Below are 13,748 nucleotides of genomic sequence, written 5' to 3'. Positions count from 1 at the left end.
AATTGTCACTTTTGTATCTTTTCTGTTATGCCAAATTATCCTTAAATGGAATTCCCATCCAAGCAAAAAAAAAAATCAACCCCTGCCCTCACTGTTGATGTACATTATGCTGTTTCTGACTAATTCCATTTTCTATATTGACTTTGTACCAGGTCTTTGGTTTAATAAAAAAAACAAGGCCCTGTATAGGCATACAGTATAGTTTGCCTTGTGTGAATGAGAACTTATAGTGCACAGTACCAGGAGCATTGTCTTCTTTAGGTTTAGCAGTCTTACTTTTTCAAAACCATATAATGCAAGCCTTTTTTTCCCCATCTTTTCAGTGCTGAGGAGGGCATAGATGAACTCGAGCTGGTTGCAGAAATTCATGTCGGGGATGCCAGCTCTTACGCCAATGTCCCACCAAGAATCTTCAGAAGAGCAAGACCCTGGAGATTTCAAAAAACTGGTATTTTTTATTTTTATGGAACAATATAAGTAGTGATTAGTAAACTATAACCACTTATGCAGATTTTGACAGTGTTGAAGTGCTTCCAAGCCAAATGTGGGCTTTCCAATAGCCTGTATTTGCATAGAAACTTTGAAGGTTTAAGAAGTTCTTCACATTGAAGCACTAGCCTGCACAAGAAAATGGATCAATGCCTTTGCAGTTTAACCCTTTCGCTAATGATGTCCCACATGTCATGGCATGTTAGCTTGTTTTATATGGCTAATTCTAAGTTGTGATGTCAATGGTTTTTCTACAGGGCTGGAATGTGTCCCCACATGATCCTGGGAGCCCTGGACTGGTGCTCAGGCTAGCCAGTGGAGAAAGATTAGAGAAACTTTAAAGGGGTTATGGACCTCCCTCCTTGTTTAAAAAATAAAATGTCATACTTGCCTCCACTGTGCAGTTCATTGCTCCCTGCATTGAGTGTCCACATTGGAGAAGTGCTCTACTTGGTGGACACCCGTGCGGGCTCGCTCCAAAGTCCTGCATCTGGGTCCATTCACACAGAATGCGGGACTCGGCCTTGCCCCCTGGCGTCGCGTCATTGGAATTGATTGACAGCAGCGGTAGCCAATGACTGCTTTGCTATCAATCCAATCGGGATAAGAGACACCAGCGATGGTGTGCTCGTTCCCGGACAGAGGATGACAGCGTCCAGGAAAGTAAAACGGGGGGCTGCAGTGCTAAAAAAAAGTTTTCACCTTAATGCATAGACTGCATTAAGTTGAAAAACCATGAGGGTTTACAAGCCCTTTAATCACTGATTTTCCCCCACCCCCCTCTGTGGCGAGAACCCATAATTACTTAGTTCTGAGTGCTTCCAGGTTCAATGCTGTCAAACCTTGGCAGCTCTGGCCAGGTAGACAAGTCAATCAGGCACATGTTTTGCTTGATCTGCTTGGATAGACAATAGGGGGAGACATTTGGTATCTAAAAGACCCTGAATGTTTCCTTGTCAAAAACCTGTCCCCTCTCCTTGACAGCCCCCATTTGATAGCAATAGTTTAGTTGGAAAAAAAGTTGTTTAAAACATGAAATTTAACATTTTACATTTTTTTTATTTTTTTTTCTCTCTTGTAGCGTGCTTGAGTACCCCAGGGCAGGAGTTCACACAAGGACAATCAACAGTCCACCAAGAGACAGCAACTAGGCCTTCAAGATTTGAGGAATTCTTTGGAACCCCTATGTCTCATATCAACATAAACCCATGTACCCCCAGAAAATTGAATAGAACTCGAATGAGTGCAGACTCTCGTTCAGAACAGAACATACATAGTTCTTTCCAAAAACCTGCAGACAGAACTTCCCTCCATGTAAATGCTTCAGTAGAACCCATGCTCCCTGGAATTCACTGGACACCTAAAGGTCTGCTGGATGCCTTCTCTGCAAATAGGATACAAAATGACACATGCACAGAGAGGACTAGTCTAATAAATGGCAATACATTAGTTAAAAATACACCAAATGCATTAGAGTCATGGGGACTAGCTTTGGGAAATGGGACTGGGGTAACAGGTGGGCAGCAAAGACCTCTTGGAGGAGAGAGCTCCACAGTAAACAGCCAGCATACTCAATCTCATGGCTCTTTAGAAAAAGATAGTGGATCTTCATCCTCTTCTTCCTCCTGTTCCCAGAACCCTATGCTTTCTGCAGGTGGCAGTGAGGTACAGTCAAACCAATCCCAGGATCTAGATATTTATGACCCTTTCCACCCCACAGATGAGGAAAATGTGAATGGAGACTATATTTATGCAGACTCCCCAGAGAAGGAAACAGATGACCAGGAAGATCAAAAGTATGACCCGTTTGAGCCCACTGGCTCCAATGCAAGTTCCTCTGAACGCAGCCCTTCGCCATATGAAGATGATGATGATGATGATGATGAAATTGGGAGTGAGACTCCCCCCGAAGGTCGAATCTCTGAAGCATTGGCTGGTATTTATGATGAAAATAGTTTGAGCCAAGACATTCCAGGCTCTGAGAAAACGAATGAAGGTTTTAAATCTGTAGAATCTGATAAAGGCCTACCAAATGATGAACATGAGAGAAGTACTGAAGTGGAAAGTAACAAAACTGAGCAGAGGAGTTCTAAGGAACGTTCTGACTCTGTTTCAAAGGATGTTTCAAAGCTAGATTTTGAACCCTACAGTCCTAGCTCCAGTATAGACATGGACACACCAGATGAAGGGGAGGTAGATGATGTGTCACCAGAGGTATCAGAGGAGAAAAGTATTCCAGAACCACCAGTTGCTGATTCAACACTTGAAGAAACAAGTATGGCAGAAGCATCATCAGAGCCTATAAGGCGTGTATTTACAGTGGATCCAGGTATGGATTTTAACAGGAATACTGACTTTACATCTGAAGCCGAATCTAAGTCCAAGGTTGAAATAAAGGTTTCTCTGGAATCCCTTGCCAAGCCTGATATGAAATCTTATTTACGGTTAGAAAAAATTGCCAAGCTGGGAAGTGAGTCTAGATCGCGGCATAAACGGAAACATTCATCTGAAAGGAGAGATCGTGATGATGATTCAGATCGGAAATATGATTCTGAAATTGAAGAAGGGGAGATAGTCCAGCCAGATGAAGATTGTTTTAGCCCTGTGCCTGTGTTCCGGAGCCGATGTCGAGTCGTAGATAGACCACTTAGAATGGTTGAAGGTGATGATTTCCTTTCTCTGCATGCAGATTCAGATGAAGAAGGAGCTTTGCAAATTGACTTTGGAGAAAATCAGATGGACAACAGATGGAAGGGACTGGATTTGAGACGAAAGATTACAAACCAACGCAGAGAGAGGTATCGTAGGAAATCGGAGACTCCACCAAAGTCAAAAAAACGCTCCAAATCTCGCTCTCCATCTAGCTCTCATAGTCGCAAGAAGTCCAAACGTGAAAGAAAAAGATCCAGGGAAAGGAAAAGGTCCAAGGAACCACGAACTAATACTACTACTACTACTACTACTACCTGGTCTAGTTCGAAAAAAACGAAAGATAACAAAGACCGCAAACGCTCTAGGTCACGTTCTTATAAGGGCAGTAAGGTTTCTCGTTCACGCTCTAGAGAACGTAGGAGGTCACGTTCTTGGTCCCCTTCCATTAGCACTAGCTTGTCTGCCGTAGGGTCTTCACGTCCTTCAGCTGAAAGGAGAAAAAGTTGCAGATCAAAATCGAAAGAGAAGAGGCGTCGATCACGCTCTGTCAGTATGGAGCGGTCTCGAAAAGATAAGCATAAGGACAAGCATCGGGTAGATGGAAAGAAAAAGAAGAAAAGATCACGTTCAAGGTCCAGAGAAAGAGATAGAGATCGAAGATCTTCCCGGCACTCAAATGATAGGAGAGAAAAGGAGAAGGCAAGGCCCAGGCATACTTTAGATGAACCCAAGGTTGACAATCCTCCACTCTTGGAGAGGAGGCGACGAGACAGCCGCTCAGTGGTACCGCCCTCAATACAAGAGCTCAATAATGCGGATCTTTTTACTATAAAGAGAACTATTACTGTGAACCCGGAAGAGAAACTAGAGCGTGAAGAATTGCTTCGTACTCCTGAACTTTCTGGGAAAAGAGAGGTTCTGTATGATTCAGAAGGACTGAGTTTTGACACCTATTCTGACCGAGAAACTGTTGATGACCGGGATGGAAAATCTAACAGGGTTTTTGAAAGGCATTCTATGAAGTCTGATTCCAGCAAGAGAAGGATACCTATGGACTTTACAACAAAGCGGGTAGAAGAAGAAAGAGAAAACCGACAGAGAGCTTCCAAAGATAGAGATAGAAAAAGAGCTTACCCAGATGACAGCCGCGACCGGTATAAAAAACGTTTTAAAGACTGTTCTGATCCAGAACCTGAGCCCTTGAAGTTAGACCGAGATAAAATTCGTTCTGATAAGGATAAAACTCCAAAGAAACTTAAAGCAAGTCATAAAGACAGCAAAGGAAGCTCAACTAGGAAAGTAAAACTTCAGTCTAAAGTGGCTGTGTTGATCCGTGAAGGTGTAAGCAGCACCACAACTGTCAAAGAAGCTGGATCTATTGGGGTCAAATTCAGCAGAGACAGAGAAAGCCGCTCCCCATTCCTAAAATCTGATGAAAAGATAACTGATATTAAGAGTGGTCGACCTAAACTTGAAACAGTTGATGTCAAAGAACCTCTTTTACGGCCTAAAAAAATGAAGGGTTTAAAAATGAAAACTGGTGTTAAGAAAATGAAGCCTGTTGGCGCTACGGGGATTCTTATTAAACCTAAGGGAACTTTAGAAAAGAAAAAAAAGAAGCTGAAGACAAAAGCCTCCTTAAAAAAGTCGAAAGCAGATAGCTGCAGTCAGGAGATATTAAGCCCAATTGAACCCAAAGAAGAATCGATATGGTCTGATAATGAGAAAACCGAGATTAAAGTAAAACCTCCAAGTCCTCCCAAGCCAGCCAATGAGCAAGAGCTGACCCCTGATTCCCAGACTGTAGACAGCAGCTGCAAGACTCCAGATGTTTCATTCTTGCCCGAGGAGCTCCCTATAGACTCAGAAAGAATTACTGACTTGGTGGTTGACAGTATTTCTGAGGTTAAGGAAGAGGCACCCCGTCCACCGCCTCCTCCCCCACCACCCCCAGCACCGATACCATGGAACCTCCAGTCAGGCGTGGACTGCACCACAAGTGGGGTCTTGGCATGTAAGTTGATTTTTGTTTTTTTATTTCTAGGAATATATTCTTATGGGACTGGTTACTATGCATATCAAGGAAAAAATGTTTTTCCAAGTTTAAAGCCCAATTCCAGGCAAAAAAAAAAAAGTTTTCCCATGCAGTGGGCCTGTACCGCACTACATTGGTCAGCTGCTTGTTTTGTCTAGGGGTGTGGAAATGGCTTATACTTGCCCGATCCTTCGTTCCACTGAAAACTGGCGCTCCCCCACAGTCCAGCAGGACTGTTCATGGTCTATGGATCCTGCTCTGGGTTTGATGACTGCAAGAACAGTCCACAAATCAAGACCTCTGGAGTGCCGGACCGGTTTTGTGCTGCAGGTTTATGTAAGTATAGCGCCCTTCTCCTCTCCCCTAAACAAAAATGAGAAGTAAACCCATGCAGTGCAGGTATAGTTGTGTTCTTTATAAAATACACAAAATTCAGAATGTTGCCACAGGAGGTGTTCAGCCCTAAGAACTCCTCAAGCACAGATATCTCCTAAATATAATTTATAAAACTGATTTGTGGTTTAGTTATGTGCGATTTTACCAGGATCTGAAATAATTCCAATCACTCCATGGTTGTTGGCAATTCTGCTTCTGAAGCATAGCTGGTATGTCGAATACCCCCCCCCCCCTTTTTTTTTTTTCTTTTTTTTTTTAATTCAAGCAGTGTAACTACCTAAAATTGACATGTCACCTTGCAGTCTTGGTTTACAGACTGTGCAGTTGAGCTCAGACTTGGGGAGGAATGGATATCGTAAAGATCTTGTTTGAAGAGCCAGGAGTGCAAGGAGCATGCTGATAGGGGGAGATGATGGATATGTTGGCTCTTCAGTGTGTTGCTTTGGCCTCATGCACACTAGACACTTTGGCCATTTCTCCTAGATGCCTTTCCTCCTGGCATTTTAGCATAAAAAAACACTCAATGCTCGTAAACGCTTTTAACATGTTTAGGAGCGTCGAGCGCTTGGGCACCAATTCATTTAATTGGCCAGACTAATAATTTATTCTGGCCTTTTAAAATGATTTAATGCTTAAGGCTCGGTTCACACAGGGGCGGCACGACTTGCAGCGCGACTCACAGACGCGACCTGCAAACGACTTCAGCGGCGACTTGCAAAACGACTTCTGTATAGAAGTCAATGCAAGTTGCCTGAAGTCGCCCCAAAAGTAGTACAGGAAACTTTTTTCTAAGTCGGAGCGACTTGAGTCGCTCCTATTAGAACGGTTCCATAGTACAGAACGGAGCACGACTTGTCAGGCGGCTAAGTTGCCTGGACAAGTCGCCCGTGTGAACCGAGCCTAAATGCATTTTTATGCATGAAGTGTTTTTTTTTTTTTCTCTGTCAAAACACTGCTGCTCCTGGATGCGCTGGCTGTTTTTTTTTTTTTTTTTTTTTCTTCCTCTAATCTCCTCTAAAAGTCTATGTGCGCAAGGACACATATGCTAACCCGCAGGGGTGTTTTAGAGGCAGAAAAAAAAATCCAGACGCCCCTAAGAGCAGCAATACAAATACCCAGCATGCATGAGGCCTAATCTTTTTACTGTCCAGCCATATTGTGGGATTAGACCTGTAAGTGAAGGAAAAACTGCAGCAGAGAGTCTCTCCGCTGCTGAACAGGGCTGTACTGTGCAGCAGAGCTGTGTAAATCCTATGACTGGATGCACCAAAATACAAATCTTTTTGTAGCAATATTACAGGTCTACTATATGCATTTCATCTGTGTTTTAAGCTTTTCAACTGAAATTCAGCTTTAGATGCTTTTAAAGTCCACCTTTTTCAAAAAATAAATAATAAATTAATTGTGTGCCATAACACATCCGTTAACACAGCACAATAGAACGCTTAGTATGAATCAGGTTTTTGGGCCCCAGTATTTTGTTTGCTCATAGAATATAACTGGTGTTTTATGGTGGTAATAGTTTTCGATGTAAATGGGGCTTAGTAGAGGAGCTCTGTTGACCAGCTGTGATACAGATGTGACTTGTTAGGGTCTCACCCCCCCCCCCCATTTCTCTATTAATACATTTTGTTTGTGTGTCTACAGTGACTGCACTCCTATTCAAGATGGAGGAGGCGAACATGGCAAGCCGAGCCAAGGCACAGGAGCTAATCCAAGCCACCAATCAGGTGTTTACTCAATAAATAGTTTTATTTCTCGTTCTTCCACAAATACCATAATCTTTGTGAAGGGAAAATATTGAGGTTGCTATGGCTGACCCCCTTGTACAAATGCTAGTTCCCCAGTTCTTGTGTGGATCTAATGGTTTGGGTATTTTGAGTTGCTGTCCCAGGGCAAATATGGCAGGTCAGGGGTTCTGACTTCACTGTTTACTTGCATGTTTGGGGCAGTGAATCAAAAGTAGTTGTGCCAGACAGCTAGAGAACTATGCTATTCAGAGGTCACTAGTGGCAGGCTAAAGTTCAAGTTTCCTTAACTACTTTAAGAAATCCCACTGCAGATATACTGCAGCAGGGCAACTCTATTGCAAGAAATAACGTACCCGTACCTTCATTTCGTGTAATAGATAGTGGTTGGTGCTCTCTGATTGGCCAGAGGGGGAGCCAATCAGTGGGTCCGGCGGACGCGATGTCCGCTGGGACCCACGATCGTTCCCCAGAGAGTCAGTACGGCAGTCTGCCTATGTAGACTAGGCAGATCGTGGGTGTTCACACCATGCGATCCGAGTTTGCAGATCGCACTGCGATATGCGAACTGATCTGGGGGTGTCAGTAACATTTCACTGACACTCCCAGCAGTTCGCATAGGGCAGTGTGAACTGCCGCCGGGAGGCATGCGATGCGGGAACCCGCCGCGCATTCGTGGCGTTCCCGCATCGCTCCAGTGTGAACCCAGCCTAATAAGCGATCGTTTTTCTGATCGCTGTATTAGTGTCACAGGTGACGCTAGTTAGGCAGGTAGGTATTTAGGTTCGCTGCAGCTTTTTATAGCGCCAGGGACCCCCATATACTACTGCATAAAGCCCCCTGATTGCCCCCTAGTTAACCCTTTCACCAGTGATCACCATATAACTGTTACAGGTGACGCTGGTTGGTTAGTTATTTTTTTATAGTTTCAGGGCACCCGCCATTTATTACCTAGTCTCACTAGTGTACCCCTAAATTTAGGGGTGTCTACTTTCCAAAATGGGGTCATTTGGGGGGGGTTTGTGCCATCTTGGCATTTTATGGCCTTCAAAACTGTAACGCCCTTAGAAAGCCTGAAGGCGGTGCTTGGTTTTCGGGGCCCCGTACGTGGCTAGGCTCCCAAAAAGTCCCACATATGTGGTATCCCCGTACTCAGGAGAAGCAGCAGAATTTATTTTGGGGTGTCATTTCACATATGCCCATGGCATGCGTGAGCAATATATCATTTAGTGACAACTTTGTGAAAAAAAAAAAAAAAAAAAAAGTTTGTAATTTTCCCGCAACTTGTGGCAAAATATAAAATATTCCATGGACTCAACATGCCTCTCAGCAAATAGCTTGGGGTGTCTACTTTCTAAAATGGGGTCATTTGTGGGGGTTTTGTGCCATCTTGGCATTTTATGGCCTTCAAAACTGTAATAGGTAGTGAGAAGTGAACTCAAAAATTTACGCCCTTAGAAAGCCTGAAGGCGGTGCTTAGTTTTCGGGGCCCCGTACGCGGCTAGGCTCCCAAAAAGTCCCACATATGTGGTATCCCCGTACTCAGGAGAAGCAGCAGAATTTATTTTGGGGTGTCATTTCACATATGCCCATGGCATGCATGAGCAATATATCATTTAGTGACAACTTTGTGGAAAAAAAAAAAAGTTTGTAATTTTCCCGCAACTTGTGGCAAAATATAAAATATTCCATGAACTCAACATGCCTCTCAGCAAATAGCTTGGGGTGTCTACTTTCTAAAATGGGGTCATTTGTGGGGGTTTTGTGCCATCTTGGCATTTTATGGCCTTCAAAACTGTAATAGGTAGTGAGAAGTGAACTCAAAAATTTACGCCCTTAGAAAGCCTGAAGGCGGTGCTTGGTTTTCGGGGCCCCGTACGCGGCTAGGCTCCCAAAAAGTCCCACATATGTGGTATCCCCGTACTCAGGAGAAGCGGCAGAATTTATTTTGGGGTGTCATTTCACATACGCCCATAGCATGTGTGAGCAATATATCATTTAGTGACAACTTTGTGTAAAAAAAAAAAAAAAAATTATTTTTTTGTCATTATTCAATCGCTTGCGGCAAAAAAATAAAATATTCAATGGGCTCAACATGCCTCTTATCAATTTCCTTAGGGGGTCTACTTTCCAAAATGGGGTCATTTGGGGGGGTTTTGTACTGCCCTGCCATTTTAGCACCTCAAGAAATGAGATAGGCAGTCGTAAACTAAAAGCTGCGTAAATTCCAGAAAACGTACCTTAGTTTGTAGATGTGACAACTTTTGCGCAAACCAATAAATATACAATTATTGACTTTTTTTTTACCAAAGACATGTGGCTGAATACATTTTGGCCTAAATGTATGACTAAAATTGAGTTTATTGGATTTTTCTAATAACAAAAAGTAGAAAATATCATTTTTTTTCAAAATTTGCGGTCTTTTTACGTTTATATCGCAAAAAATAAAAATCGCAGAGGCAATCAAATACCATCAAAAGAAAGCTCTATTTGTGGGAAGAAAAGGACGTAAATTTTGTTTGGGTACAACATTGCATGACCGCGCAATTACCAGTTAAAGCAGCGCAGTGCCAAAGTGTAAAAAGACCTCTGGTCATTTACCAGCAAAATGGTCCGGTCTGAAAGTGGTTAAAGTGGTTGTAAACCCTTACAACACACTTTGACCTACAGGTAAGCCTAGATTAAGGCTTACCAGTAGGTCCAAGAAATATCTCCTAAACCTACACGGTTTAGGAGATATTTGCCGAAAGACAGGCATCGCTGTCTACGGCGCATGTGCCGCAGGCGCACTGAGCGTGGCACCCGTCAACAGCGATATGCCGCACATGGCGGCTCCTGTGCGCATGCGCGGGAGTGACGTCATTGCGGCTTTGCTGAATGACAGCGGCAAAGCGGCGAGACCCACAAAGAAGATGGATGCGTCGACATCGCTGGCTCCTGTGTCAAGTAAGTGACACATAATGGACTACTATGCGATGCACAGTAGTCCATTATGCTTTACCTTTGCAGGGAATGAAAGAGGAAGTAAACTCATCAGGGTTTACTTCCTCTTTAATGTGGTGGTTGCATTTGTTTTCCTTTTTTTTTCTTTTTTTTTTTTATATTTATTTAATGATCATGCAAGTAACACACTCGTGTCCCACAGTGACACCCGTCATTCGTTACTTAAAATATTTTCTATGATTTCCATTAAAGGATACATGCATTTTAAGACAAAGCGCACTTGATCATTTTACTCCTTCCACCTAATCTAACCTCTACAGATGCATATTTTCCTTGATCTGATGCCCGTGGCTTCTGAGGATTGTTTACATCTAGTGTTGGATCTCCTGACCACGCATGTATGTTACAGCCCAATCAATCTCTATTAGGGCTATCTTGAGGCTGGACATGACAGAATGAAAATCTATAGAATTGTTTTACACTAGCATGGCCAGGATTCAGAACAATCGCTAGAGACTGCGTCTGTTTGATTGAAGTAAGGGTGCATCTGTGGACAGGTAGGGTGGCTTAGTTTAGGTAAAGGTGGATACGTTTTTTTTGCCCTAAAGTGCACTTATCCTTTAAGTCTTTTTTTTCTTTGGTAGTAAAACCCCACTAAGCCTCTGCTGCAAAATACAGTAGGAACCATACTTCTGGATCCCAGATGCTTCACAATGGGGTCTGTTGCAGACAGCAATTTAGTCTTGTATTTCTGCCAGATCCCTCTGCTGTGCCATTCACAAAGCAGTCGTAGCACCACTGATGTTTATAACTTTGCTGGTAAAGTAGTAGTAAACAAAATTTGGGCACTTGTAACTATAGGTAAGATTCTAATAAAGCTTACCTGTAGGTACAAGGAATATCTCCTCAGTGTGCACAGTTCAGGAGATATTCACTGATTCTACAGGTGCTGGTGACGTCACCGGCTCATGCTGTCCCTTCAGAGCTTTTGCAACTGTGACTTCCATACACGTGCGTGGGAATGACATCATCGTGTCTTGGCCCTTCAAACATCCAGCGCCTGTGAATGTGTAAGGAAGACCAGGTGAAGATGGAAAGTCTGAGTTTTCACATCAGATTGCAATGTTTATGGGCACTTTGAAAGCTCATTCATACTGGTAGCTAGACTGCAGAATTCAGATGTGGCTAAACTCCAGAGATGGACGCAGTAGCACTCTGTGCTATGAGCACATACAAACTGGGCAAGTAGCTGTGGGCAGAGCTGAATACAGGGCCAATCAGAGGCCTTAGTCACATGTAACCACTTATGAATGCATGCATACATGCGTGCGGTGGCGGTTGTGCTGCTGTTGGCATATGACATGTGGATGGGGCTTTTTCTCTGCCCATATGAATCACAGGTTGTCAGTGGTGGAAGCGGCCTGTATAAAGCCCTTGCAAGGAAAAAACTCCTTCCTGTAATTACGAAGATACTCTCAGGACTTGCATCATGGTGTAAACAAAGAACAAGCTCTCCAACCCGACCGGAGTATAGATGAAGATGTTAAACCGCCTCCGTGCCTGAGGTAGTTTGACATCTCCATCAACACTCCGGTCGGGTTCAGAGTGCGGCATTCTCTGTTTACACTACTGTTGTTACTGCTACATGAGTGAGCTTAACATGACCTAGTTCTGAGGACCAGGAAGATCTCACCTTTCCTCTTGCTTAGAGCAGCGCTCCAGGCCTTATACTGGAACATTGTGTAAAATGGGATAGCCCCCATATGCTATAAGAAGTCCGAATTTTATGAAAGTGCCGAGTATTAAAGTTATTTATAAAGGCTCGTTTTTTTCTTTAAAAAAAAATGTGTCATACTTGCCTCCACTGTGCAGTTCGTTTTGCACAGAGTGGCACCGAACATCCTCTTCTGGGGTCCCTCGGCGCCTCTCGCGGCTCCTCCCCGCATCAGATAACCCCCTAGGAGAAGCGCTCTCTCTGGGGGGGTCTACCTTGCGGGCGCGCTCCCCAAGTCCTGCATTTGTGTCTATAGACCTGAATGCCGTACTCTGCCCTGTCTAAACCGCTGACCACAAAAGTGAGTGCACCCCTAAGTAAAAATGTCCATATTGGGCCTAATTAGCCTTTTTCTTTCTCTATGTGTCATGTGACTTTTGTGTTACAAGGTCTTAGGTGTGAATGGGGAGCAGGTGTGTTAAATTTAGTCTTATCGCTCTCTCTCTCTCATACTGGTCACTGGAAGGTCAACAGGCACGTCATGGCAAAGAACTCTGAGAATCTGGAAAAAAAAAAGGGAATTGTTGCTCTACCCAAAGAAGGCCTAGGCCAGTGATGGCAAACCTTAGCACCCCAGATGTTTTGGAACTACATTTCCCATGATGCTCAACTACACTGCAGAGTTCATGAGCATCATGGGAAATGTAGTTCCAAAACAACTGGGGTGCCAAGGTTCGCCATCACTGGCCAAGCTATAAGAAGATTGCCAAGACCCTGAAACTGAGCTGCAGCACAGTGGCCAAGACCATACAGCAGTTTAACAGGACAGGTTTCACTCAGAACAGGCCTTGCAATGGTCGACTAAAGAAGTTGCGTGCTCAGCGTTCTATCCAGAGGTTGCCTTTGGGAAATAGATGTATGATGAGTGCTACCAGCATTGCTGCAGAGGTTGAAGGGATGGGGGGTGGGGGGGTGGTGGTCAGCCTGTCTGTGCTCAGACCATACACATACACAGCCATGCAGACCAATACAAATTGGTCTGCATGGCTGTCGTCGCAGAAGGAAGCTTCTTCTAAAGATGATGCACAAGAATGCCCACAAACAGTTTGCTCAATACAAGCAGACTAAAGACATGGATTACTAGAGTCATGTCCTGTGGTCTGATGAGACCAAGATAAACTTATTTGGTTCAGATGGTGTCAAGCATATATGATGGCAACCAGGTGAGGCGTACAGAGACAAGTGTGCCTTGCCTACAGTCAAGCATGGTGGTGGGAGTGTCATGGTCTGGGACTGCATGAGTGCTGCCTGTACTTGGGAGCTGCATTGCATTGAGGGAACCATAAATGCCAACGTGTCCTGTGACATACTGAAGCTGAGCATGATCCCCTCCCTTTGGGTCTGGGCCACAAGGCAGTATTTTAACATAACAACCTCAGACACTGCCTTGCTGAAGAAGCTGAGGGTAAAGGTGATGGACTGGCCAAGCATGTCTCCAGATCTAAACCCTATTGAGCATCTGTGGGGCATCCTCAGAGACCTTGCTCTCCACCTTCCATCTAACATCCATCAGCTCTGTGATGTTCTCATGGAGGAGTGGAAGAGGACTCCAGTGGCAACCTGTGAAGCTCTGGTGAACTCCATGCCCAAGAGGGTTAAGGCAGTGCTGGAAAATAATGGTGGCCACACAAAATATTGACACTTTGGGCCCAATTTGGACACTTTCACTTAGGGGTGTACTCACTTTTGTTGCCAGTGGTTTAGACATTAA

General features: G+C 44.0%; 1 protein-coding gene across 3 annotated transcripts in view; it reads left to right on the top strand.

The window, feature by feature from the left end:
• SCAF1 (SR-related CTD associated factor 1) overlaps positions 1-13,748 on the top strand; it is a 49,654-nt gene that overhangs the window by 23,229 nt on the left and 12,677 nt on the right. For all 3 annotated transcript variants that reach the window (XM_077457184.1, XM_077457181.1, XM_077457183.1), the window contains exons 6-8: positions 324-448; positions 1,571-5,155; positions 7,220-7,302. In XM_077457184.1, coding sequence (XP_077313310.1) covers positions 324-448; positions 1,571-5,155; positions 7,220-7,302 — 3,793 coding nt within the window. The remainder of the gene's footprint in view (positions 1-323; positions 449-1,570; positions 5,156-7,219; positions 7,303-13,748) is intronic.

This window comes from Lithobates pipiens, unplaced genomic scaffold (assembly GCF_037356315.1).
Source record: "Lithobates pipiens isolate NorthernLeopardFrog02 unplaced genomic scaffold, aLitPip1_a1.2 Scaffold_27, whole genome shotgun sequence".
Taxonomy (NCBI): domain Eukaryota; kingdom Metazoa; phylum Chordata; class Amphibia; order Anura; family Ranidae; genus Lithobates; species Lithobates pipiens.
Note: the sequence above shows the minus strand (reverse complement) of the source record. Positions and strands in the feature narration are given on the sequence as shown.